A 25,988-nucleotide genomic window follows, 5' to 3' on the forward strand; every position below is an offset into this window, starting at 1 on the left:
AAGAAAGAGACTGAAGCACAAATGAGTGATATAGCCTCACAGAAAAGCAAGTCAAGGGGCAACAACCAAATGTATTAATAATTCTGATGCAACACCATTTAGGATCTGAAACATCAGACAAGCATATTTACATAAAATACTTTGCTAAACAGGAAGCCGGTGCAATTTAGTTATGTGAAAATAAATACTACTGGAATTTGCAAAGTTTAAATATTGATCTAGTCAAAGAGTTTTGGATTAACTGTAGCTTTTTCACAAGCCTTGGAGCTAATCCCAAATGCAAGACATTGTAGTAATCAAGATGTGGTAAAATGAATAGCTATACCAGCAGAGCAAAGGCATCTTGCTCAAAATAAGAGCGAACCAATTGTAAATGCCTATGTCTATGGACTTTTCCTTTAGGAAGCTATCCAGACCTTTTTAAACCCCGCTAAGATAACTGCCTTTACCACATTCTCTGGCAATGAATTCCAGAGTTTAATTACACAGTGAGTGAAAAAACTTTTTCTCTGATTCGTATTAAATTTACTACTTTGTAGCTTCATCGCATGCTCTCTAGTCCAAGTATTTTTGGAAAGAGTAAAATAAATGATTCATGTCTACCTATTCCATTCCACTTATTATTTTATAGACCTCTATCATATCTCTTCTCAGCCATCTTTTCTGCAAGCTGAAGAGCCCTAGATGCTTCAGCCTTTCCTCATAGGGAAGTCGTCCCATTCCCCTTATCATTTTCATCGCACTTCTCTGTACCTCTTTCTAATTCCACTATATCTTTTTTTTTGCGGTGACCAGAATTGAACACAATATTCGAGGTGCGGTCGCACCATGGAGTGATACAAAGGCATTATAACGTCCTCACTTTTGTTTTCCATTCCTTTCCTAATAACACCTAACATTCTATTTGCTTTCTTAGCCGCAGCAGGACACTGAACAGAGGGTTTCAACGTATTATCAACGACGACGCCGAGATCCCTTTTTTGGTCGGTGACTCCTACCATGGAACCTTGCATTACATAGCTATAGTTCGGGTTCCTCTTTCCCACATGCATTACTTTGCACTTGCTCACACTTAAATGTCATCTGCCATTCAGATGCCGTCTTCAAGTCTCATAAGGTCCTCTTGTAATGTTTCACAATCCTCTCATGATTTAACAATTTTGAATAACTTTGTGTCGTCAGCAAATTTAATTACCTCACTAGTTACTCCCATCTCTAGATCATTTATAAATATGTTAAAAAGCAGCGGTTCCAGCACAGACCCCGGGGCCCACTATCTACCCTTCTCCATTGAGAATACTGACCATTTAACTCTACTCTCTGTTTTCTATCCTTTAACCAGTTTTTAATTCACAATAGGACACTACCTCCTATATCATGACTCTCCAATTTCTTCTGGAGTCTTTCATGAGGTACTTTGTCAAACGCCTTTTGAAAATCCAGATACACTATCCTGCTTATAATCGAAAGTGAAAAACACCTATATTGCAACCCAAATCGGGAGATGGGCGTCTTTCTCCCGTAGGCGCCCAAATCGGCATAATCGAAAGCCGATATTGGGCGTTTCCAACTGCAATCCATCGCGGAAACGGATAAAGTTGACGGGGGGTGTCGGAGGCGGAACTGGGGCGTGGTTACCCGCCGAGGAGAGATGGGCGTCTTTAGCTGATAATCGAAAAAAAGGCGTTTTTACCGCGATTTTGGGTCACTTTTTTTGGACCCTTTTTTTCACGAACAAGTCACAAAAAAGTGCCCCAACTGCCCAGATAACCACTGGAGGGAATCGGGGATGACCTCCCCAGACTCCCCCAATGGTCACTAACCCCCTCCCACCAAAAAAAACCCACTTTAAAAACTTTTTTTCCAGCCTCTATGCCAGCCTCAAATGCCGTACCCACCTCCATGACAGCAGAATGTGTTCTATCCTCTGACAGCCTTTCCCTGGTTCTGATGTGGCTCTCGGGTGGGTGTGACACCTTTTCTGTTATGTGCACTGCAGAGTCACATCAGCAATGCATTGTGGTGGGTGTAGGGTATTGGGCTCTGTGATTCCACTAGCTTGTGGCAAATGCTCACGATGTTGGTAGTCGGTAGGCTCTACTCCCATGGTGCTTTCCTCCCTGCTTACTGGGTCAGAGTGTGCCCTGTTTTGTTTCCGGTAGTCCATGAGGTAGTAGTGGCCATTTTTGTAAGCCAGTTTTAGATCCCTTTCACGTGTTAGCCACGTTACAGAACTTAGTTCTTACCTTGAATGTGGCTGAAAGAGGGCATTGTACAGTATTCTGCCAGCTCTGACCTACTGCTCATCTCAGTACCAGGGAGACTCGTTGCCAGTGGGGCACAACCTCTGATCTGCAGTTAACTGTAAGCGTGCTTATTCCAATAAAGGACGTTTTCGGAGAAATTAGTCTTCAGGTGTCAACTGGTGTGCCAATGTTATATACCAGCAACAAGTCCTAGAGGCCTGCGTGTATGCAGGTCCCTGGAGCACATTTAGTGGGTACCACAGTGCACTTCAGCCAGGTGGACCCAGGCCCATCCCCCCCACCTGCAACACTTGTGCTGGTAAATGGGAGGTCTCCAAAACCCACTGTACCCACATGTAGGTGCCCCCTTCACCCCTAAGAGCTATGGTAGTGTTGTACATTTGTGGGTAGTGGGTTTTGGGGGAGGGGGGTGGGTGCTCAGCACCCGTGGTAAGGGAGCTATGCATGTGGGAGCTTTTTCTGAAGTCCACCGCACTGACCTCTAGGGTGCCCAGTTGGTGTCCTGGCATATCAAGGGGGCCAGTGTACTACGAATCCTGGCCCCTCCCATGACCAAATGGCTCGGATAAGGACGTTTTTGAGCTGGGCGTTTGTATTTTCCATTATCGCTAAAAAAAAAAAGATACGCCCAGCTGAAAAACGTCCATTTTTTTTTCGAAAATACGGTCTGTTCCGCCTCTTCACGTACCCGTTTTCGGACATAGATGCCCATGGAGATAGGCGTTCGCGTTCGATTATGCCCCTCAATATCAACCGGCTCGCCTTTATCCACATTTTGTTCACCCCTTCAAAGAAATGTAATAGATTGGTAAGACAAGATTTCCCTTCACTAAAACCATGTTAGCTTTGTGTCATTAATCCATGCTTTTGAATATGCTCTGTAATTTTGTTCGTTATAATAGTCTCTACCATTTTGCCCGTCACCGACATCAGGCTCACCGGTCTATAATTTCCCCGATCCCCTCTGGAATCTTTTAAAAATATCGGCGTTACATTGGCCACCCTCCAATCTTCCTGTACCAAGCTCGATTTTAAAGATAAATTACTAACATTAGTTCCATCAGTTCATTTTTCAATTCCATCAGTACTCTGGGATGAATACCATCCGGTCCAGGAGATTTGCCACTCTTCAATTTGTCAAATTGCACCATTACATCTTCTTGGTTTATAGAGATTTCATTCAGTTTCTCTGACTCGTCAGCTTTGAATACCATTTCTGGCACCGGTATCTCTCCCAACTCTTCCTTGGTGAAAACCAAAGCAAATAATTCATTTAATCTCTCCGATATGGCTTTGTCTTCCCTGATTGCCCCTTTTACTTCTCAGTCATCTAGCGGTCCAACCGATTCTTTTGCCGGCTTCTTGCTTTTAATATACCTAAAAAAGATTTTACTATGTGTTTTTGCCTCAAACGCAATCTTTTTTTCAAAGTCCCTCTTTGCCGTCCTTATCAGCGCTGTGCATTTGACTTGACATTTCTTATGCTGTTTCTTATTATTTTCAGTTGGTTCCTTCTTCCATTTTCTGAAGGATTTTGTTTTAGCTCTAATAGCTTCCTTCACCTCACTTTTTAACCATGCCAGCTGTTGTTTGGTCTTCCTCCCTCCTTTTTTAATACATGGAATATATTTGGCCAGGATTTACTAAGCATGCCTTTTTGGCACTCAAGGTGAGAGTTGATGCCATGTCAAGCACTTGAAGACAACTTGCCTGTGCCATTTTGATGTACGAAATTGAGAGGGCAAATTTGATGAATGAATGTTTGCAGAAAGTGTATCTTTTGTGTCTTTAACCTTTGATGGTGATGCTTCAAACTTTGCTATGGCAAAATGCCTAAGAGCTTGCTTAGAAACAGAAAGTTGTAATTATAAGCCATATTTTAAGCACCCTGTAACACATGTTTTTATATTTTTGGATTCCAGTCTTATGCTCAAGCTTGTTAGGAATACACTAGGAGAGAAGTCATGATTGGTTAATGGGGAGGGGGGATCAGTACAGTGGGAATACATTGAGAATCTTCACACAGCAAGAAAATGAGAGGTTACACTTAGGTAATAAATTGAGAGCTTGGCATGTGTTGTGTCAGAATAGCTGCACATCTTCTCAGTGAATCTGTTGCTTCTTCTCTTCAGTTTTTTTTTTTACTATTGCTTTTCAATTTTACAAACAAATATACGTTTGTAAGGTAATACAGAGAAATCAATATTAAAGAAAACAATATTTCACAAATATAACATTTAAACTCTTCCTTAGACCTCCAAATTAAACCTCTTAGGGGGAGTGGTTTAGTAAATTAAGGAGATTATAAACAAAGGAAAAATTATCTTAGTTATAAACAAATTGGCTTAGTCCAGATCTTTGTCCCTGCTTCTTAATTCACAGCTGTTTCTGTTGTTTCAACCAGTCGGCTAGATGGTTTTTTTGGGTCCAGAAAAATCCTTAATTGGTTCGGCTCAAAAAATACATACTTGATTCCTAACATACAAATCAAGCATTTACAAGGATATGCTAATGTAAAAGTTGCTCCTATTTCTCTTGCTTCTTGTCTTAAAGTCAAAAATTGTTTCCTTCTTTGTTGTGTTGTTTTAGTCACATCCGGATAAATCCAAATTTTTTGACCATAAAATAGAGCAGAGGAATATTTAAAGTATAGCTTCATAATCATATTTAAGTCCTGCTCGAAGACAAAAGATACAATCAAAGTCCCTCTAGATGAAATTTCTGTCATTGATTCTTCTAAAAAAGTTGTTAAGTTTTGCATATCAATAGCAGGTCTTTGTGAAGGAATATTCACCAGGTTAACTGATTCTGAAATTTCTCTCTGTTTCTGAATTTTTGGTAAGTAATAAACTTTATTGCATGGAGGAATAGCTGTTGGAGATAATTTCAGAATTTCTTGTAAATATTTTTTAAGAAAATCGTAAGGCAATAATCCTGGTGAAATAGGAAAATTGAGAAGTCTAAGTGTCAGACGTCAATTAAAGTTCTCTATTTGCTCTATTTTGCAGGCAGTTGTCATCAACTGTTGATTTCACATTGCTAACTTCTTCTTTAACTTGAAGAATCTGATTCGTAGTATCTATTTTAAAATTGTCTAACGATTCAGAAATTAATGTCAGTTTACTCACTATTGTAGACATTTCTTTAGTTGATTTTGCTACTTCTATAGTTAATCCCTGGACTACTTTCCATATAGCCGCCATTGTAACCTCGTGTAAGGATTCTTCATCCAGGTTGTTTCCCTCTTCTAGTCTGGAGGAGGTACCGCCGAGGGGGCTCACGCTGTCGACTTCTCCGGTCTCAGTCTGGCCCACTAACTCCACTCTAGATCCAGCAGAGCACGGGGTGGATTCAGCTCCGGCGGCGAAAGGGTGGTGTCTAGCCCCAAGATTGGCGACGCTCCTCCGCCGTCAATCAACACGGGGCTCACTAAGCTGGTTTCCAGGGGTATGCGTCTCACGTAGCGATCGAGCATTTGTTGGATCGGGGAAGACGTTAGGGATATCGGCGGCAATCCCTTAGTCATCCCCTTTCTTTTTGTGTGTGGCATTCCAAGTTAGAAGAAAAACAAAGGTAAGAAAAACTGCCAGCAAACACCCGAATCGTTCCTAGAGCAAGCTAGGACGCCATCTTGCCACTATTCTTCTCTTTAGTTTTGCATTAATGAGAAGCTTTTGGATTTTGCTAGCTGTGAGGCAACTGTTAAATGTATTTGCAAGTTTAGGTTTCAAGGCTCCATTGCAAGCAGCAAACATAGCTGATAGGAAGTCCATTTTATACAATGCACAGACTTATATAATGTCTTTGAAGGAGTCCAGACACGGCACGTCTATGTTAGACTCAGTTCGTAAAACTGGATTTCAGGGGTTTATAGTTTGCATTGACAGTTTGCTGATGCTCTATGACTTCCTGATTGTAAACCTGAATATCAAATGAGATCCCCTGTGTGCCTTTAAAGAAAACCAAGATCATTTAGAGTTATATTTTTGGCAAAATTCAGCATCTCGGGGGCTGTAAAAACAGCCCATCAGCTAAGCAGTTCATTGCTGCTTATAGAAAAATGCTTGTGCATAATGATCTGCAAGATAGTCTGTGAGGTAATTGCCTGCCTCTGGAAACTGTTCCCATTTTAATTGTAACAAGAAATTACACAGTAAAAGTAAAACCCTCAGCATCGGTCCTTAACAATCAATGAACACAGTCTCATTGAGCCTGATGAAACTGTAATATGTAGAAATATGCTAGCCCTTGCTCTCGGTGTAATACAAGCCAATGGCTCAGGCTAAAAGCTAGGCCTCTTAAAATCAAAAATCATCTCCGACACAAAAATACATTTCACTGCAGCTCAAGCTGAAATGAGTTCCCAGAGAGCTGGCAAGGGAGGGGGCATTTGCTCTTGTCAACAATCCTGGGACTGGCACCTGCAAGAAGTCATGAGCTAAGATGTTTTGGCTAATGTAAGTTGGTAGAGGGTCAGGTGCAAGTAGAGGGAGGGGGAGCTGAGGAGGACAAAATGACCTATGACGTTATTTCTTCACAGATGTTGTCCTAAACATAATTTGTTTATACTTAGAGCTTGAGAACATGTGAAGTCATTCTTACCAACTGATAAGAGCCAAGAGCTCTGGTGAGAAAGCTAGGGTCCACTGGAATCAATAGGGTCAAAATGGTATAAAAAGGGCAGCCTAGAGGGTATTAGAATCACAAGACTCTAGAAGGCTGGAGAGAGAAGTGCTGCTCTACCATGTGACTGCCTGATTTGCCTGCACTAACTTTGGGTAAGATACTTCCGCAATCTGGTACAATCAATGGTACTCAGTCATCTAGACTATTGCAACGCACTCTACGCTGGCTGCAAAGAGCAAATAATCAAGAAACTTCAAACAGCTTAGAACACAGCAGCTAGACTCATATTCGGCAAAACAAAATATGAAAGTGCGAAACCCCTACAAGAAAAGCTACACTGGCTCCCACTTAAAGAACGCATTGCGTTCAAAATATGCACCCTAGTTCACAAAATCATTCACGGAGATGCCCCAGCCTACATGTCAGACCTGATAGACTTTCCACCCAGGAAAGCTAAAAAATCATCCCGCACATTCCTCAATCTTCACTTCCCCAACTGTAAAGGTCTAAAATACAAACTAAAGCATGCCTCTACCTTTTCCTACTTGAGCACACAATTCTGGAATGCGCTACTGCACAGCCTGAAAACAATCTATGAACTAACTAAGTTCCGCAAACTACTGAAGACCCATCTCTTTAACAAGGCACACCACAAAGATCAACAAATGTGAACTCCTACAAATATACCCAGAATTGTCTTACAGCATTTGCTTGTCACACTACTATCTTATTTCATCATTATCATGTTAAATAAGATCCTTATGTAATACTAAATGTATATTCTCTTATACATTTCCAACATTCATGATGTATTGTTAGCCACATTGAGCCTGCAAAGAGGTGGGAAAATGTGGGATACAAATGCAATAAATAAATAAATTACTATATCCACTGACTACTGGGTTTCTTTCTAACTGAGGAGCCTGTGGCAGCCCTGTGTAAAACTGTCATGAGCAGACAGGATAGTGGAGAGCCTATGGCTTCCGCTGCCCAACGGAGATGGCAGACCTAATTATTATATTTTACAAATACCAGATCATGATTACACTTATATCCCAAGACTTGCCCATCTGTCCATGTGTTCTAAAAAAAACTGTTGTATGTATTGCTGGATTTGTTGTTTTTAAGCTAAAAACGTCTCTACATTGTGAGCCCTGCAAAAATGCTTTGAGTGATGACAGTGGAAGTGAACTGATAACACAGAAAAGTAAAGGTAGACTTATTTTTTACTCAACAGATGTTACTGAAATTTGTATTCAGTTTGAAAATTTTTTTAGATGCTATGTTTCAAATCCAGCTGGTCCAGCAGCCTCCCTTTCTTAGGTTTCTTATTTTGAAATAGTGCAGTCTGTGATAAGAAGTTTCTCAAACACAGCTATTTTCTCCATTTTGTCAGGTCACATGTATAAATAGGATCCAGTAGGAAATTATGTTTTGTTAATTAAAGCTGTGGCAAAAAAATATTTGCAAGTGCAATTTTATTATGCAGGCAAACAATACACTGCCAAAATACAAAATAGCAAGCAGCAAAGTATTAGCCACCAAAGGCAAAAACCTAAGGGTGGTTAAAAAATTTGGTATAAACTGTGTTGTTTATGACTTTACTTGTTTTGTACTGCTTTGGGTTCTACTGATCTGCACATCTCTTGTGTAGTTTTGGTGGGTGGAAACTGTCAGGTGGGCTTATAGGGAGGGAGGGGAGTACTGGAGGGGAAGGGTTCTAGGGGTATGTTCTCTATTAAAATTTATATTGTGCCATGTTGGATGGTTCACTTTTTTTTCTTGTTCTGTATGAAGGTTATCTACCAACATATTATGCTTTGAATAAAGATGGTTGAAACATAAACATTAAGTTTTAGATGTTACCGAAGTCTATTATTGTGTCTCACTGTATTTCCAGTTTTGGCACAGTATAAGTCATCACAAGGACAAAATATAAGAAAACCAGTGGGCTGCATTAGGGGCTTATAGCCCATTTAGTTATGTTTAAACAAATAAGAGATCTGCATGAAAGAAAATATTTATTTTACTTTCACTTATAAAACCACTTGTTCCTGCTCAAAACAGAGTAATCCATTTGTGTATCTAAAATGTAAACTTCTACAAAACAGATGAGTTGAAGATATGATTCCATGTGCCCCTATGAAAGGAGAGTTTAATTTTACTTCTATTTAATTTCAGTATAGTCCTTCTTTATAACACCAGGCTTTCCAAGGCAGATTACAACAGTTAAGATAAACCCATGTATTACTGTATTGTATATAACAGTGTAGAAAAATGAGCACAAAATACAGAGTTTATTAATTTTTAAGCTGTTTTAGTGATATTCAATTTTATTTCATGATGTCAAATAAGTAAAAAAATAAATAAAATCCTTTATCTTCCATCTTTTCAGGCAATGCCTATCCAACTAGAAGAACTGTAGACTTTTTACAGATGGACCACGCATAGGCAGTCCGTTATTTCTAATAATTGTTTGCTATTGTTTTCAGTAGTATTTGCTATTGTTTGGGGTGAACGAAAATGGCGGCAATCTCCACCTACTGGCTTCAGCCCATATAATGGGCTAAATAGGCTCATGATGTCTCCTCAATTTAACCTCCTTGAGTTTAATTGACAGGAGATAGAAGGAGCATATTTGACCCATTATCTGGCAGTAGCTGTGTAGGGAAGCAATTAAACCTCCATGGGTGTAGATGGCTTCAGCCTTGTGACGTGATGCCATTACCTGTCAATCAAACCTCCTTGCATCCAGTACTCTCCAGCATCTTGAAAAAGAGGTGTGGTCTGGGATGGTGGAACTATAACATCACTTCCCATGTCAATGAAAGGGATGGGTGTCAAGCCTAGTCACGAAAAGTGAGCCCTTGGGCCAAACAACGTCTGGCAGCCAGACAGTTCTGATCTTACCTGGAGAGTCAGGACAGAGGCCTCCAAAGAAGGGCAGGCTGGGGCAGACAGATGACTAAAAACAAGGTCCAGGTCCGACCAGCGGTTCAAGGCAGGCGGCAGGCAAAAGCAAGGTCCAGGTTCAAACAGTAGTTCAAAGGCAGGCGGCAGGCAAAGACAAGGTCCAGGTTCAAGCAGTGGTTCAAAGGCAGGCAGCAGGCAAAAGCAAAGTCCAGGTTCAAGCAGTGGTTCAAAGGCAGGCGGCAGGCAAAAGCAAAGTCCAGGTCCAAGCAGTGGTTCAAAGGCAGGCGGCAGGCAAAAGCAAAGTCCAGGTCCAAACAGTGGTTCGAAGGCAGGCGGCAGGCAAAAGCAAAGTCCAGGTCCAATCAGTGGTTCAACGGCAGGCGGCAGGCAACAGCAAAGTCCAGGTTCAAACAGTGGTTCAAGGGCAGGCGGCAGGCAGAAGCAAAGTCCAGGTCCAAACAGTGGTTCAAAGGCAGGCGGCAGGCAAAAGCAAAGTCCAGGTCCAATCAGTGGTTCGAGGGCAGGCGGCAGGCAAAAGCAAAGTCCAGGTCCAATCAGTGGTTCGAGGGCAGGCAGCAGGCAAAAGCAAAGTCCAGGTCCAATCAGTGGTTCAAGGGCAGGCGGCAGGCAAAAGCAAAGTCCAGGTCCAATCAGTGGTTCAAAGGCAGGTGGCAGGCAAAAGTAAAGTCCAGGTCCAATCAGTGGTTCGAGGGCAGGCGGCAGGCAAAAGCAAAGTCCAGGTCCAATCAGTGGTTCAAAGGCAAACGAAAGGCAATCCAAACACAGAACTCAGGGATCCGCAAGCAGAAGCCGAAGCAAAGAACTCTGCCAGCGTCTGCACTTAAATAGCCCCCTCCATCAGGAGAAAACTCATCAGCTGTTCAAAAGGTGGGGCCCACAACCAGCCCCAGGGCTCTGGATAGGCTGGTCCCAGAGAGAAGGCGGAGTCCAGCCGCGACCAGCCAATCCGAGCCCCGAAGGGGCGTCTCCTCTGCTCCCAGGTCCCGCACCCGGAAGAGACTTTCCAGTTTGAGAGCGCCGGCCATTTTGGAAGCGCCGGCGCTCTCCGGCCGCCACCGCGCTATAGCGGCGAACCGGCATTGTCCAGGAGGCGGGCACAACTCCCTGCCCACGCCGCCCATAGCCAGCGATACCCCGCTCTCTCCTGCTCGCGGAGCGAGGCATCCCAGCGGGCAGGGCGGCGCAGGTAAGGGACGTGACAATGGGGCCATGCAAAGGGGTGGGGATTAGGGAGGGGTTATTCAAATAAGGTGGTGTTACAGTGGAGTTATGCAAAAGGGGTGGAGCACAGGCAGAGCTATGATGTCACATCCAGTTGCATCATCATGAGGGGCAGGGTGGTGGACAGGGCTTGGGCAGATCCTCAAGTCTGGCTGACACAACCAGAAGTGGATGTGGCCGCCTGTCAAAAAAAAAAACAAATTTGCTTTGACGAAAAATGGTGAACCTTACTACTCATGAGCATTTATACCAGCCATTCAGCTAGTATAAGTGCTTGCACCTAAATTTAGGTGCTTAGATGCGGACTTACGCCAGTATTCTATAATAGCAGTTATGCACAAAACTTCCATTAGAGAATTTATGCTTAGTGTACAACATCCCAGTGCCTAAATTTTGGAGACCGTTTGAAATTTTTTTTTTTTTTTTTAACATTTGTACCCCGCGCTTTCCCACTCATGGCAGGCTCAATGCGGCTTACATGGGGCAATGGAGGGTTAAGTGACTTGCCCAGAGTCACAAGGAGCTGCCTGTGCCGGGAATCGAACTCAGTTCCTCAGTTCCCCAGGACCAAAGTCCACCACCCTAACCACTAGGCCACTCCTCCACTCTTTTTGGGCCTTATCATGCACAACAATTTAGTTCCTGGTCAGAAGGTTGTGTTCCATTTTAGGTCTTAAGGTAAAAGGGTCTAGCCATGCCCAGATAGCTATTTCCTTTCTCCCTGTATTGCACGGATCACAAGCTGATTCCCTCCCTCTTCCCATGCAGTATCAAGCATCCTTACCAAAAACAGTATCAAAGCCCCTTTTCCAAGTAGCAACACACAATCACCCCATGTAATCAGGCTCCCCAACTTGAGAAAGATCTGTCCCGAGCACTCTACAACTCTCCTCAATCATGAGCCCCCATTCCTACCTAAAGCCATGAGACCTCCACAATGAGGTTCTACTACTTTAGAAGGTTTGGCCTTTCATGGACAAAGGGATATCACAGTTTTCATGGCTGCAACACTCACCATTGTTGCTGAATGAGAGCATTTAGTGATTCAAAGATACTCAATTCTTTGAAGCACTGACTTTGTAACTTTATTTGCAGATTTTTAGTGTACACACTACTTCACAAACTGACTCACAAATACTACATCAGGTAGAGTAAAAGTACCAGTGCACAAAGTGAACAGACACATATGACTGTAAATTGACAAACAGGCTGATGTCCTTGTGCACATGTGCCTATATCCCACTCACATGTTCTTGTATATATGTCCTGTGTTTCTTACCATGCACAGTTTGAGGCACTGATGATGAGGTCCAAAGACATCTCCCTCCAGATACACAATGTGTCGTCCATCAGGGCTGAGTCGGGGCGAGCACACAGCCTTGGTATCTAATGAAATCAGCTCTGTAATTACAGCCATCAAGTAGTTCAGTGAGATAATGAGTATTTCTCTATTTCTGCTCTCTACTTGAATTCTTAATTTGATATGTATAATATGCACACACATTTGAGGGTAAGGGCACAAAAGAGAAATGAGTGGTGGGGTTTCCTATTTTTAGCAACTCTATAATAAGGGAGACCTAAAATTTCCTAAGCTGGCACGTACACCCAGGACTCTCTGAAAGGTAAACTTTTAAAGCTTAGCTGGGATCTATGTGCACATGGCTAAATCTATTTACATTAATTTTTGGTTCCTTAAAGTACACATGTCCAGTGCCTTGTAAATGTCTTCACATCTTTGTGCATTTTTTACAAACTGCACTCTAAAAAAAAAAAATACACAACCTGATATTCATTGAACTTCAAAATTACATTCAAGAGCAACTTGAATAGAGGAAATCAGAAAAGAGATGAATGAGAAACACGAAAACCACAAAATTATCACGGTCAGCCACCAATACGTAGGATTCAAGAGAAATAGAAAAGGTGAAAACTGTTACACTGCCATCTAATGAAAAAGAGAACCTCTAAATAGACAGACTACATGAGTACAGCTGGTTCACGCTAACCAGCAGGTACTACAAGTAGGGTTGGCAACTAGATCCAGATTTGCCCGACAGGGTTGATCTATCCAGTCCTGGGCTTACCCCCAATGCATGCAGACTTGTAGCCTTGCTTTTCTTAAGAGGATTCAATGGGGAAATCAGAACCACAAGCCCCTGCATGTAATGGGGTAAACCCAGGACTGGATCAACCCTGTTGGGTGAATTTGGATCTAGTTGGTAACCCTAACTACGAGTGAAGTGGAGACAACTTCTCTGGCCACCAAAATCTCTAGAAGCTGCTTGGGCTTAAAAAACATGTAATTATTATTACCATAGATAATACAACATACTGCAGGAAATTTCAAAATATATGATACATCAAAAGCTAAGGCCCTCTGATGTAACCTCAGAAAATCCTTATGATGCTTTTGGGTCATCTGAAACAAATCGGGGAAAATACGGATCAAAGAGCCCATAAACTGTTCATGAAAATGTCTGAAGAACAATTTCAAAACCATGTTGCTATCAGGTTCCAGTACAAAGGTTAAAAACATAGCTGTTCTAGCAGTTACAAGTTCGAAGGAGCTTTCCAAAAATGCTGTCACATCTCAAATCTTCCAAACGTTACCTTTTTTTAAAAAAAAATTTATTACATTTTTTATTTATAGCCATTTAAATTTTTACAAGCGATAAAACAATTTGTTGGAAATACAGAGAAAGTAATATATAGGAATTATTTCAGTCAGGCAATTCTATTCTCTTCCTTAGACCACTAAATAGGGAGAGTGAAACAAGATAAGGAGATCAATTAAACAATAAACAGAAAAAAAAACGTGCTATTAACCACGGTTTCGTGAGGGTTTTTACCTCCTTTTTTGTTTTTGTTTTATATTAACCTGATTATCCCCAGATATTACTCGTCTAATTCATTATTGCACATTGATCATCTGGTTGGCTTCTTCAAGGCCAATACAGTGTAAAGTCAATTCATTTCATTGAAAACATACTTATTGTCCAATATTAGTTAGAAATAATACATCTGATTACATTCTTTCTCTTTTAAAAACCAGAAGTTATTTAACAATACATATACTTAAGTCTCTAATTCAAATCCCACTGATTAAAGTAATCCCAGTTTTCACAGGCTTCACTCCTTTTAAAGTAATAATTGAGGAAATATTTCTGAGGAAAACTTTAGGAGTCATACCTGGAACTCTGGGAAAAACAATAATCTTGATATTAATCATCTATAATAATATTCATTTTATTATTCAAAGTTTCTGGTCTATTATCATTTTCAAGATCATAACCACTTCTTACTCATGTAGAATCATTTGTTATATCAATTTTTCACTCTCAAAGGGTCCAGTTAAATTGTCCATATAACTCTCTAATAAAATTATAACTGAAACAAAATTATTTACTGCCACCAATAGGTCCCGAATCGCCTTCCAGATGGTATTCAATGTAACCTCCACGGGAGCCAAAAACTCCAAGTTGATTTCTCTTAGGTGTTTAGGAGTGGTTCCGCCGATTCGGGTTCTGCTGTAAACGTCCTCCGTTTCAGCATATGTCTCTAACTCACTCCTCCACTCCTTTGGACAGGGTGGTTGAATAATTCAGGAGTGATGGAGTTGTTTTTTCCAAGTCCAAGAGCGTCGACGCTTTTTCGCTGGTGCTAATCAAAGGACTCATCAACCCTTTCATCTGTGGGCAGTTCGTTGCACAGCGGTCCCGCACTTGCTGCTCAGGGGACAAAATGCTGGCCATCGGCGGCTGCCCGCCGGTTGTCTCCTTCCTCTCAGTTAAGGTAACTGCAATTGCAGAGAAGAAATTTACGTAAAGACGACGCGACTTCAGAGGGCAGCTGGGCCGTTGGGCATATGAACTTCAGGTTGCCATCTTACCACTCTCCCAGTTTGGGACACTCTTTGTCTGGTTTCTCCTCAGAGGCCTGTCTGATATGGGTAACCCTTCAGCATAGCCCTCTGAGTCATTGAAACACAGAAGCCCCTCCACCACTACAAGGTGGTGTCCCTTCGGAGGGGTCCAAACCTCACCTTGAAGGGCCCAGTATCCCTATGGCTATCTTCCCAATGGAGAGATATTGTGCTGTAACAATGGGAGGGAGTTCCTCATGGAAAGTTGTAGAAGTTTGTGCAGATATTTCCTCACCATTTCCCTAGAATTTCATCAAATGTCCCTCCTCCTGTCCCCCCCCCCAAAAAAAAATATAGATCCAATATTTCTCCCTCTTTCTCCTTCTCCCGCAAGTGCCAGCATCATTTCCTTCTCCTCCCCCCCCCCCCCCCCCACGGGGTCCAGTATCTATATCTCTTTCTCCACTGGTCCTGCATCATTTATCTCTCTCCTCACCACCGTCACAGGAATGGCATCTCTCAACTTAACCTTGTGCCCTCTTCCTGCAATCGGCATGTCTCATTCACCTCCCTCATCCCCTCCTTCTGTCCTCTCACAGTTTCCAATACTTTGAAATATATAGAACGCTGGCAGGAAGGCAATTGTTTCAGTGTCACTACATAATGTTACAAAAAGTCACAAAATGGATTCTTGAAGGGTCCCTGTTTTGCTCACATTGCTTCAGGGGAACACTAAAATCACAAAAGGAAACAACAGGTCTCTTTATAGTTTGCACAGTATGGAAGGAAATGAATCTCTATTTCTGTTTCCTTCCGTACTGTGCAAACTATAAAGAGACCTGTTGCATATTTCATAAACCGACTTATTCCAAACATATAACTGAAAATAAAATTCTTTTTTCTACCTTTTTTTCTGACCATTTCATTTTGCTAATCATACTGATCTCAGTTCCTCTGTCTTCTTTTAACTTTTGTTTCTAGGGTCCCCTATCAATTTGCTATTTCTTTTCTATCCTATTCTTTTCTTCCTTCTCCTACATCTATCTGTGGCACTGACCTTTCCCTTTTAGTTTTCTTCCATTTATTTTTTTGTCTCCTTACCCACTCAGGTTTCATCCTTCTTTCTCATCATGCAGTCCTTAATCTCTCACTAGAACCTACCTATAGTTGTCCATCTCTCTTCTTTCCCTTCTTATTCCCCAGTATTTCATTACCTCTCCCCCACCATATTCAGCATCTCCCTCTCTCTTCCTTTCTCCATCATGTCCTGCATCTCACTCTCTTTTTTCCACTTTGACACTCCTTCCCCATGTCAACTATACATCTCCTCCATTATACCTAAACTATTTTTGCTGTAAGTCAGCATTTCAATGAGATGAACTAAAAAGACACTTGTTAAAATGCTGAACTAGAATATAAAGTGCTATTATCAACAATGGAAGCAATTTTTTTAAATCTAAAGTTACCTATTATAATATTTTTATAATATTCCAGGTGCAGTCCTTCCCAACTGACCAATATAGAAATAATATACCAGCCAATATTGTAGTGATCAGAGTTTTTATTAAACACCGAAGGTAGCTGGCTAAATTAGCCACGGATGTTCAGTGCTGGGTCATGTCCAGGCACCAGCATTGAATATCCAGGGCTAATTCGTAGTGCCCTAAGCTGCCAGAGCTTAAATGGGTCCTGGTCAATATTCAGCTGAGACACGCATACGACACTTATCTGAATATCGGCTGGGACTCGCCTAAGACATTTGTGCCCAGATTCTGTTCTCCTCATCCTGATCCCCCTCCCAGAACAGAAATAAGCCCCCAATCTGATCCCCCCACCCCATCCCTGAAGATACAAGGTAGGCCCAGGCCTCTAACCCCGGTCCCACCTTGCAGAATCCTTGGTGGTCCAGTAGTGGATGCCTCCTGCCTAGGCCCGAAGCCACTAGAAAATAGCTGCTGTGACCTCTAGCAGCAGCATTTCGATACATCAAGGCTATTCTCTTTCGCTGTCTACCTAATAGATATTTGTCTTTTTCTGCATCCCAACCTAATGGCAGAGTACATAAGTAATGCCACACTGGGAAAAGACCAAGGGTCCATCGAGCCCAGCATCCTGTCCATGACAGCGGCCAATCCAGGCCAAGGGCACCTGGCAAGCTTCCCAAACGTACAAACATTCTATACATGTTATTCCTGGAATTCTGGATTTTTCCCAAGTCCATTTAGTAGTGGTTTATGGACTTGTCCTTTAGGAAACCGTCTAACCCCTTTTAAAACTCTGCCAAGCTAACCACCTTCACCACGTTCTCCGGCAACGAATTCCAGAGTTTAATTATGCGTTGGGTGAAGAAACATTTTCTCCGATTTGTTTTAAATTTACTACACTGTAGTTTCATCACATGCCCCCTAGTCCTAGTATTCGGGGGGGGGGCAGAGATGGGGGGATAGATGTTGTATTATTGTGGATTGTACACTGATATTGTCTGGTTGGTAGAAATAGTTATTCTGCTTTTCAATAAAAACTAAGTTTTTAAAAAATCCACCATATGTCTTCTCAATCCTTTTCCTTCAAACTGGCTTGATATGCCCATTCCATTTATTTTTAATTTAATTTACACCAGTTTATCTTCCGGAGTTTTTCCACATCTGTGGAAACAGGCATAGGTTCAACCACTGCTAAAACAAACAAACAAAAAAAAAACTCTTGATGCATTTTTGCCAGGGGTAGAGAACATTAGTCTGTTCACAGTACTGAGAAAGTTGTTGAAAGCCTAGACATTCCAAAATGTTTGACGGAAAAGGTAAGTTAGAGACTGGCCGATAATCATCCAAAAATCAGGCTTTTGAGCAGGCCATGGTACTGAAACTATAACTGCTTCATTACTTAATGATCTTCATTGGGCTTTTGATTCAGATAAAATTGTCCTAGCAGTCTCATTAGATCTTTCAACAGCATTCAGCCTTGTTGATCATTCTTTGCTGCTAGCTAGTCTTCATTCCATTGGTATTACTGATCAGGTCTGGAACTGGTTCTATTCTTATTTCCATGTAGATTCCTCTCTATCACAAACTTCAGTATGCAGAGTACTTCAGGGTTCGGCATTATCACCGTTACTCTTCAACATTTTTTTTTTGTTCTCTCGCTATGATAATACAAGATACTGAAATCACCACCTATTACTATGCAGAAGATATTCTTATTCTTCATACCACTGGCTCTCATAACCCCGATCTTATTTCATTGCAACACTATCTACATCTTGTTTCTTCTTGGCTTTCTGAGAATAAATTAGTTCTAAACCCTTCGAAGACAACAGACTGTTGGTTTACAAATTGCCTTACATCCCCAGTTCTTGACAATTCAACTTTTATTTATTTATTTATTGCACTTGTATCCCACATTTTCCCACCTATTTGCAGGCTCAATGTGGCTTACAAAGACCTGTTATGGCATCGCCATCCCAGGGTAGAGAATACAATTGGTGTTACAAAGAAATCAAGGAAACAGGAGGATTTGGTTAGATAGTTATAGAAAGATACATTCTGAGTAAGTGAGTAGATGTTGCATAATAGTTGGTTATGGGTTTTCGTGGTAGGCTCTGTTAAAGAGATGAGTTTTCAGAGATTTGCGGAAATGACTTAATTCGGTGATCGTTCTCAAGTGGGTTAGAAGTGTATTCCACAGCTGCGTACTTATGTAAGAAAAACTGGTCGCATGTGCTAATTTGTATTTTAATCCCTTACAGCTGGGGAAGTGCAGGTTGAGAAAGGTGTGGGAAGATCTTTTAGCATTTCTGGGTGGTAGGTCCACGAGGTCTAGCATGTAGGTCGGAGCATCTCCGTAAATGATTTTATGAACAATCGTGCATATCTTGAACGCGAAACGTTCTTTCAGAGGGAGCCAGTGTAGTTTCTTTCTTAGGGGTTTTGCACTTTCATATTTTGTTTTACTAAATATGAGTCTGGCTGCGGTGTTCTGGGCTGTTTGAAGTTTCTTGATGACTTGTTCTTTACAGCCAGCGTACAGTGCATTGCAGTGGTCCAGGTGACTTAATACCATTGACTGTATTAGGTTCCGAAAGATGGCTCTTGGATGGAAAGGTTTTACTCTTTTGAGTTTCCACATGGAGTGGAACATTTTCTTGGTTGTATTCTTCACGTGATTTTCAAGTGTAAGATTTCAGTCAATTGTAACTCCCAGAATTTTCAGATTGTTTGAGATGGTGAGGGAAAAGTTTGGGGTGGTTAAGGTGGTGAATTTGTTTGTGTTGTGAGGTGAGTATAAGACATTGTGTTTTTTCTGCGTTGAGTTTTAGCTGAAATGCATCTGCCCAGGAGTGCATGATTTGGAAGCTTTGGTTAATTTCGTTGGTGATTTCCTTTAGGTCATGTTTGAATGGGATATAAATCGTGACATCGTCTGCATATATGTATGGGTTGAGATGTTGATTGTCTACTAGCTTGGCTAAGGGTATCATCATTAGATTGATGAGGGTTGGTGAGAGAGGCGATCCTTGGGGAACTCCGCATTCAGGTATCCATGGGGTTGATGTCGACCCGTTAGTTGTTACTTGGTATGACCTTGTTGTCAGGAATCCTCTGAACCAGTTAAGTACACTATCTCCAACTCCAAAGTATTCCAGGATGTGCAATAATATTCCATGGTTAACCATGTCGAAGGCACTGGACATATCAAATTGTAGGAGAAGTATGTTCTTGCCAGTTGCAATTGTTTGTTTAAATTTATTCATTAAAGTTACTAGTACTGTTTCTGTGCTGTAATTCGATCGAAATCCTGACTGAGATTCATGAAGAATTGAATATTTATTTAGGTGATTTGTGAGCTGTTTCGTCACTACGCCTTCCGTAAGTTTGGTTATCAGGGGAATAGATGCTACTGGTCGGTAGTTGGTTAAGTCACGTGCTTTTCTTTGCGTCTTTCGGTAAAGGAGTGAGTAGGATATTTCCTTTATCTTTTGGGAAGAGGCCATTTTGTAGCATGTAATTTAGGTGATTCGTGAGATCTGGTATAAATTGTTGAGGGGCAGATCTTATAAGATTATTGGGACAGATGTCTAATTTGCATCGTGACTTGGCATATCGTTTGAGTGATTGAGAGATGTTTTCGATCGTTAGTGGGTCAAAGTTGGTCCATGTTCTGTCTGCTGGGTCTAGACATTCAAGGAGGTCTGCATAATCAATTGAATTGTTGGGAATCATAGTTTGTAACTTTATAATTTTCTCTTTGAAGTAGTTCGCAAGGTTTCAAGTATTTAGAGCTTTATTTAGAGAATGATTTATCCTTTGAGGCCCATATTTCTGCATTTATCAAATGCTATTTCTTTGTCTTACAGTAAATTGATTCAGTCCACTCTTTACTAAACTGTACAGCACAATGTGCTCTAGTTTTGTCAAAACGTGACTATTTTAACTCTATACTAGCAGGATTACCTCAGACTACTATTAAGCAGCTTCAGACTGTTCAAAACACTACAATAAAGATTTTTTGCTATGCTCGTAAATATGATCATGTCTCTCCTTTATTTATTCATCATCATTGGCGCCCGTTGCAGTTTTGTTATTAGTTTAAGATCCTCACCATTATTCACAACCTACTTTACACCTTTTTTCACAGTTATGTCTTTATAAACCATTCCATCACTTATGCTCATCTACTGAAATCCTTCTGTCTCCACTGAACCCTTCTTACCAGGGCTGTGCCTAGGGTCTCTGGCGCCCCCCTGCAGACTATCAGTTGGCGGCGGCGGCGGCGGCGCCCCCCCCCCCCCCCGTGAAAATGATCGCTCACTACTTGCCACACTGACAGGAATTGTCAGCAATATTCTTAGAAACAAACTGCTATACATTGCAAAATAAGATAGCAGATGTAAATTCTCAAAGTGGACATATTCCAAACACTAAAATGAAAATAAAATGATTTTTTTCTACCTTTGTTGTCTGGTGACTTTCTTTTTCTGATCATGCTGGCCCAGTATCTGATTCTGCTGCTATCTGTCCTCTTAACTCCGTTTCCAGGGCTTCCTTTCCATTTATTTCTTTCCTTTCCTCCTTTCTTCTTCATTTCTGGTCCTCAGCTTCTGCCTATTTTCTTCATCCATGTGCAGTTTTTCTCCTCTCTTCCTTTTCCCTCATTTCATCTCCTTCATCTCTCTTCCCTCCCCTCTATGTCCAGCAATTTCTCCTCTCTCCCTGAGCCCTGCCCTCCCATCCATGCCCATCCATGCTCCTCTGTCCCCTGCCCCCTCCATTCATCCCTATCCAGCAATTCCCCTCTCTCCCTGAGCCCTGCCCTGCAATCCATATCCATCCATGCCCATCTGTCCCCTCCATTCATCCCTATCCAGCAATTCCCCTCTCTCCCTGAGCCCTGCCCTCCCAATCCATGCCCAGCCATGCTCCTCTGTCCCCTGCCCCCTCCATTCATCCCTATCCAGCAATTCCCCTCTCTCCATGAGCCCTGCCCTCCCAATCCATGCCCATCCATGCTCCTCTGTCACCTGCCCCCTCCATTCATCCCTATCCAGCAATTCCCCTCTCTCCCTGAGCCCTGCCCTGCAATCCATATCCATCCATGCCCATCTGTCCCCTCCATTCATCCCTATCCAGCAATTCCCCTCTCTCCCTGAGCCCTGCCCTCCCAATCCATGCCCATCCATGCTCCTCTGTCCCCTGCCCCCTCCATTCATCCCTTTCCAGCAATTCCCCTCTCTCCCTGAGCCCTGCCCTCCCATCCATGCTCCTCTGTGCCCTCCACTCATCCCTAATTCCCTATCCAGCAATTCCCCTCTCTTCCTGAGCCCTGCCCCTCCCAACCATGCTCCTCTGTCATCCTCCATTAATCCCTATCCAGCAATTCCCCTCTCTCCCTTCCATGACCCCCCCACCTCGCATCCATGCTCCTCTCTCCTCCCGCTCCCATCATGTCCCAGTTGGCCTGGCCCGCCCTCTTCTCCCCTCCCCCTTCGCATCCATGCTCGTCTCTCCCCTGCCCTCCCGCTCCCATTGTTCAACTACTGCCCGCCCTCTTCTCTCCCACCAACATCCCTTTTCTTGTTTTTTCTTTTTAAATTTACCTCCGTGGCGGTCCAGCAGCGCAGCGTCAGTGAAGGAGGCGGCGCTCGCCTCCCGACGTCTCTAGCCTTCCCTTCGCTGTGTTCCGCCTTCTTCTGACACCATTTCCTTGACGTCAGAAGAAGGTGGAACACAGCGAAGGGAAGGCTAGAGACATCGGGAGCGCCGCCTCCTTCACTGACGCTGTGCTGCTGGACCGCCACGGAGGTAAATTTAAAAAGAAAAAAAAAGAAAAGGGGTGTTGGGGGGGGGGGAGAAGAGGGCGGGCAGTAGTTGAACAATGGGAGCGGGAGGGCGAGCGAGGTGAGCATGGTGCGGCGGCGCCCCCCAGAGGGAGGCGCCCCCCTGCCATGCTTACCTCGCTTACCGTGTTGGCACGGCCCTGCTTCTTACGTCCGCTTAAAAAGCACCGGACATTCAGCTTTCTACTTTTTGGGTTCTAAGCTCTGGCTTCTATGTGATATCAGAGCCGTACTGAGACTTGCTAACTTCAAAGTCAACTGAAATTGTAACTATTTACCCAAGCATTCCGAACTTGATTTAAGATATATGGGCCAAGAATCTACTTGCATCTTTATTTGATAAATTGAGGGGCACTTTTACAGAGCAGCGGTAAACCCACATTGGGCTTAACTGCTCGCTCTTCCGGGACTACCGCCGGTGGTAATCCTGAGTGTGCGCAATTTGCGGGGGAAAGAGAAAACCCCTAGAAATGGCTTGTGCGGTGGTAATCTGGTGGTAATTGGGCATCACAGCTCATTGCTAGGTTACCGCGGGAGATCTTATCACCACCTCAATGGCTCCGTGCCGCATGTCCATGCGGTAAGATTTCTCTTACCGCATGGCCATGTGTGTCTGGGGGTTTTTTACCTGCTGCGGTAAAGAGGGCCCTAGCATGCGGGAAAAACTGCCACCACCGCTAGTGCAGGGCCCTTTTTCCCGCAGCTTGGTAAAAGGACCCCCGAGTGTTATTTTAACTGTTTGATTTATTTTAATTCTATGTGTGAGCCTGTCCTTTATGCTTTGTGGGTCTATCCTTCTCTGATAACTTTTGGCATTGTTTTCTGTTTCATATTTTAAAATTTTGATCATATACCGCTTTGCTCTTCGATTTTATTTAGAGCAGTATAAGAGATACTGAATAAACCATAAGAAGCAATGTTTAGCAGCACTGTCCATTTAAGTGCCGCTGAATATTGCTGCTCAGCCCTCCTGGCTGTTTAAATTGCTTTGAATATCAGGCTCGTAGGCTATAACTTACATGCAATAGGTTGTTTTTACCTTCAGCAACTGTACTGCACTGTATAGTAGCACTACAGTAGCAAAGTGGCATCAACTATACACCAAGCAGCTACTTTAAACTTGTATATGCAGAGTTTGCTAACGTGGTAAAAGGACAGGGGGGGGGGGGGGGGTAGCAGAAGATGAGGCAAATCCCATCCCAGAAATAACTTACCACAGTAACTGCTGCTGAAGTTCAGATGAAATAAGGCAGACCTGGAAAACATGAAACTCATTTACACAAGTATCAAGGACTGCTTGCTCTTCACTCTAACTCAATGAGAAATGTGTAAAGTTCAAAATTAAACCAAACATTTATGAGATACTACTACGAGCGTGCAGAATTTCTTTTTTCAATTTTTAAAGAGAAGACCTTGCTGAAGAAAATGCAGTCTTTATTAATGCTCCCAGGATACATTTTCAAATGCCCAACATTGCCATGTTTCGCTCAGAATACAGACTATGTCAAAGGCATACAATACCAGTTAGTGCAAATCTAAACACTCCACCAACATGGATCACTATGAAAAAATGTAAAAACAAAATGTCTTTCAGGTGTGTATCTTCAGCAAGGTCTACTCTTTCTCTTTTGTTCCACAGTGGATATTGTGGACCGATCACCTTCTTGCTTTCTTGCCCCCTTTTTTTCCATTTTCTTTTGTTGTTGAGGGGGCTCTATTTTTGTTTTGTTTTCCCAATTTACGGGGCCCTTTTACTAAGCTGTACAGCTAGTGTGGTTTTTACTGCATGGTAGACATTAGTGCACTAATGTCCAATGCATTATTAAACCAGCCAGTGCTGTAAAAAAAAAAAAAAACATACTACCTACCTAAAGTGAGAGTGGGCATGAATGGGGTGGGTGGAGTGCTCTGACAACCGCACGCTATCACAATTGGGGTAGGAGAGGTCGTTTCTGCCCCATCTGGCACTGGGTTCCAAAATGGCAGCAATGATCCTTAGCAGTGGTCTTGTGATACTACTGCTAGGGGTCAGCCTTCCATATAAGGGTAACTTTTCGGAGAGGAGATCAGATCGCGAGGGTTGATGATCAAATCAGGGTGATCTGCAACCGCTATCAGGAGGATCGGGTCAGAGGGACTGGAGTAGGAGATTGAGCTGAAGGAATGGAAGCAGGGTGAGGGAGCAAAGGTAGTGTACCCACTGATGTCTACAGTTAGTTAACACAAGAGCCTGGGTCTACAGCCAACAATCTGCCCTGTGCAGTAAATTCAGGGCATGCTCCCTGCATTATCCGTAGAGGCTTTGAATTCGCATATTAATTTTTGCTAACGTTAAACAAGTGCAAAACCCTACTACACTTTAGTAAAAGAGCCCATTAGTGTGCACAAAATGGGTTTAATGAGCATTAAAATTATTATGGAGTAATTTTATAAGGCTTCTTTAATATATGTATGGCACATCCACATATAAAATACCACTTATAAAATTACAACATGAGTAGAGAGGTGTGGTAGCCGTGTTAGTCCACTTTTAAAGGTAATCAATAGAAATAAAACAAAATAAAACATGGAAAAGAAAATAAGTTGATATCTTTTTTATTGGATATAACTTAATACATTTCTTGATTAGCTTTCGAAGGTTGCCCTTCTTCGTCAGATCGGAAATAAGCAAATGTTGGTAGTTGACAGTATATATGAGTGAAACATCACTGAAATGCTTTGTTGTTTCACTCATCCCCTGTCTCCATGCATACAGACTGTCACTGAAATGCTTTGATGTTTCACTTATATATACTGTCATCTACCAACATTTGTTTATTTCCAATCAGGACTTCCAGTAAGCCCAGGGACCAAGGGGTAGAGAGGTTGAGATTGACTTTTGAAGGGCGTAGGCCCAGGGGGATTACCATGGGGGACTCTGCCACATCAGGCTCTTTCCCAAATGTTGGAAAACCTTTTCTGCCAAGGGAGACCATTGTTGGAAGGGGAGAGTCCGGATCTGTTGGGGGCAACATTGTAGAAGGAAGGTGAGTGTTTTTGGAGTACCGTTATTGGGAAGGGAGTTAGATCCTGTCAGGGGAGTTTGGGCCACTATTCAGGGGGGATTCTGGCACTGCTTGAGGAGGAGTTGGGTGCTTTCAGGGGAGCAAATGTTGCTGAAGGTAGTGGCTGTTGAGACAGTTGTTGAGAGAGGTCAGGTGCCGCTGGCATTGGGGTGGGGGCCATGATGCTGGGATTGGGGTAGTTTGCAGAGGGAGCAGAATTCTACAGTAGATTACATCCAGAAGGAGGAGACTCATCACAGGTCATAAAACTGTCCTTTTTCATTATATTATTGTTCAAAAAATATTTCAACAATTTCAAGAACCATAATTCATACAAGTACCTTTTTTTAAAGCAAATTGTTCAAACCTAATTAGTAATCAAATCTGCTACTATAGTTTGTTAGGGTGTTCTATGAACTTACATAGTAACATAGTAAATGACGGAAGACCTGTACGGTCCATCCAGTCTGCCCAACAAGATAAACTCATTTTACATGGTATGCAATACTTTATAACTGAGCTTGATTTGTCCTTGCCACTCTCAAGGCACAGACCGTAGAAGTCTACCGTACTGTTCTTGTACTAAGTTCTGAAGCTAACGTCGAAGCCCCTTAAAATTGCGTACCACAGACCTGTCCCATAGGGTGCAGTATTACCACGGACCTTCTGAGGCCTTTTCCCCTCATAAGTATTGCCACACT

The 25,988-nt window shown here is 42.5% G+C and overlaps 1 protein-coding gene across 2 annotated transcripts in view; it reads right to left on the reverse strand.

The window, feature by feature from the left end:
* Positions 1-25,988, reverse strand: part of LOC115471609 (acylamino-acid-releasing enzyme-like) — a 342,862-nt gene that overhangs the window by 124,958 nt on the left and 191,916 nt on the right. For both annotated transcript variants that reach the window (XM_030205317.1, XM_030205316.1), the window contains exons 9-10: positions 23,458-23,498; positions 12,328-12,449 (exon numbers count right to left, since the gene is read on the reverse strand). In XM_030205317.1, the coding sequence (XP_030061177.1) occupies positions 12,328-12,449; positions 23,458-23,498 (163 nt within the window). The remainder of the gene's footprint in view (positions 1-12,327; positions 12,450-23,457; positions 23,499-25,988) is intronic.

This window comes from Microcaecilia unicolor, chromosome 6, assembly GCF_901765095.1.
Source record: "Microcaecilia unicolor chromosome 6, aMicUni1.1, whole genome shotgun sequence".
Lineage (NCBI taxonomy): Eukaryota > Metazoa > Chordata > Amphibia > Gymnophiona > Siphonopidae > Microcaecilia > Microcaecilia unicolor.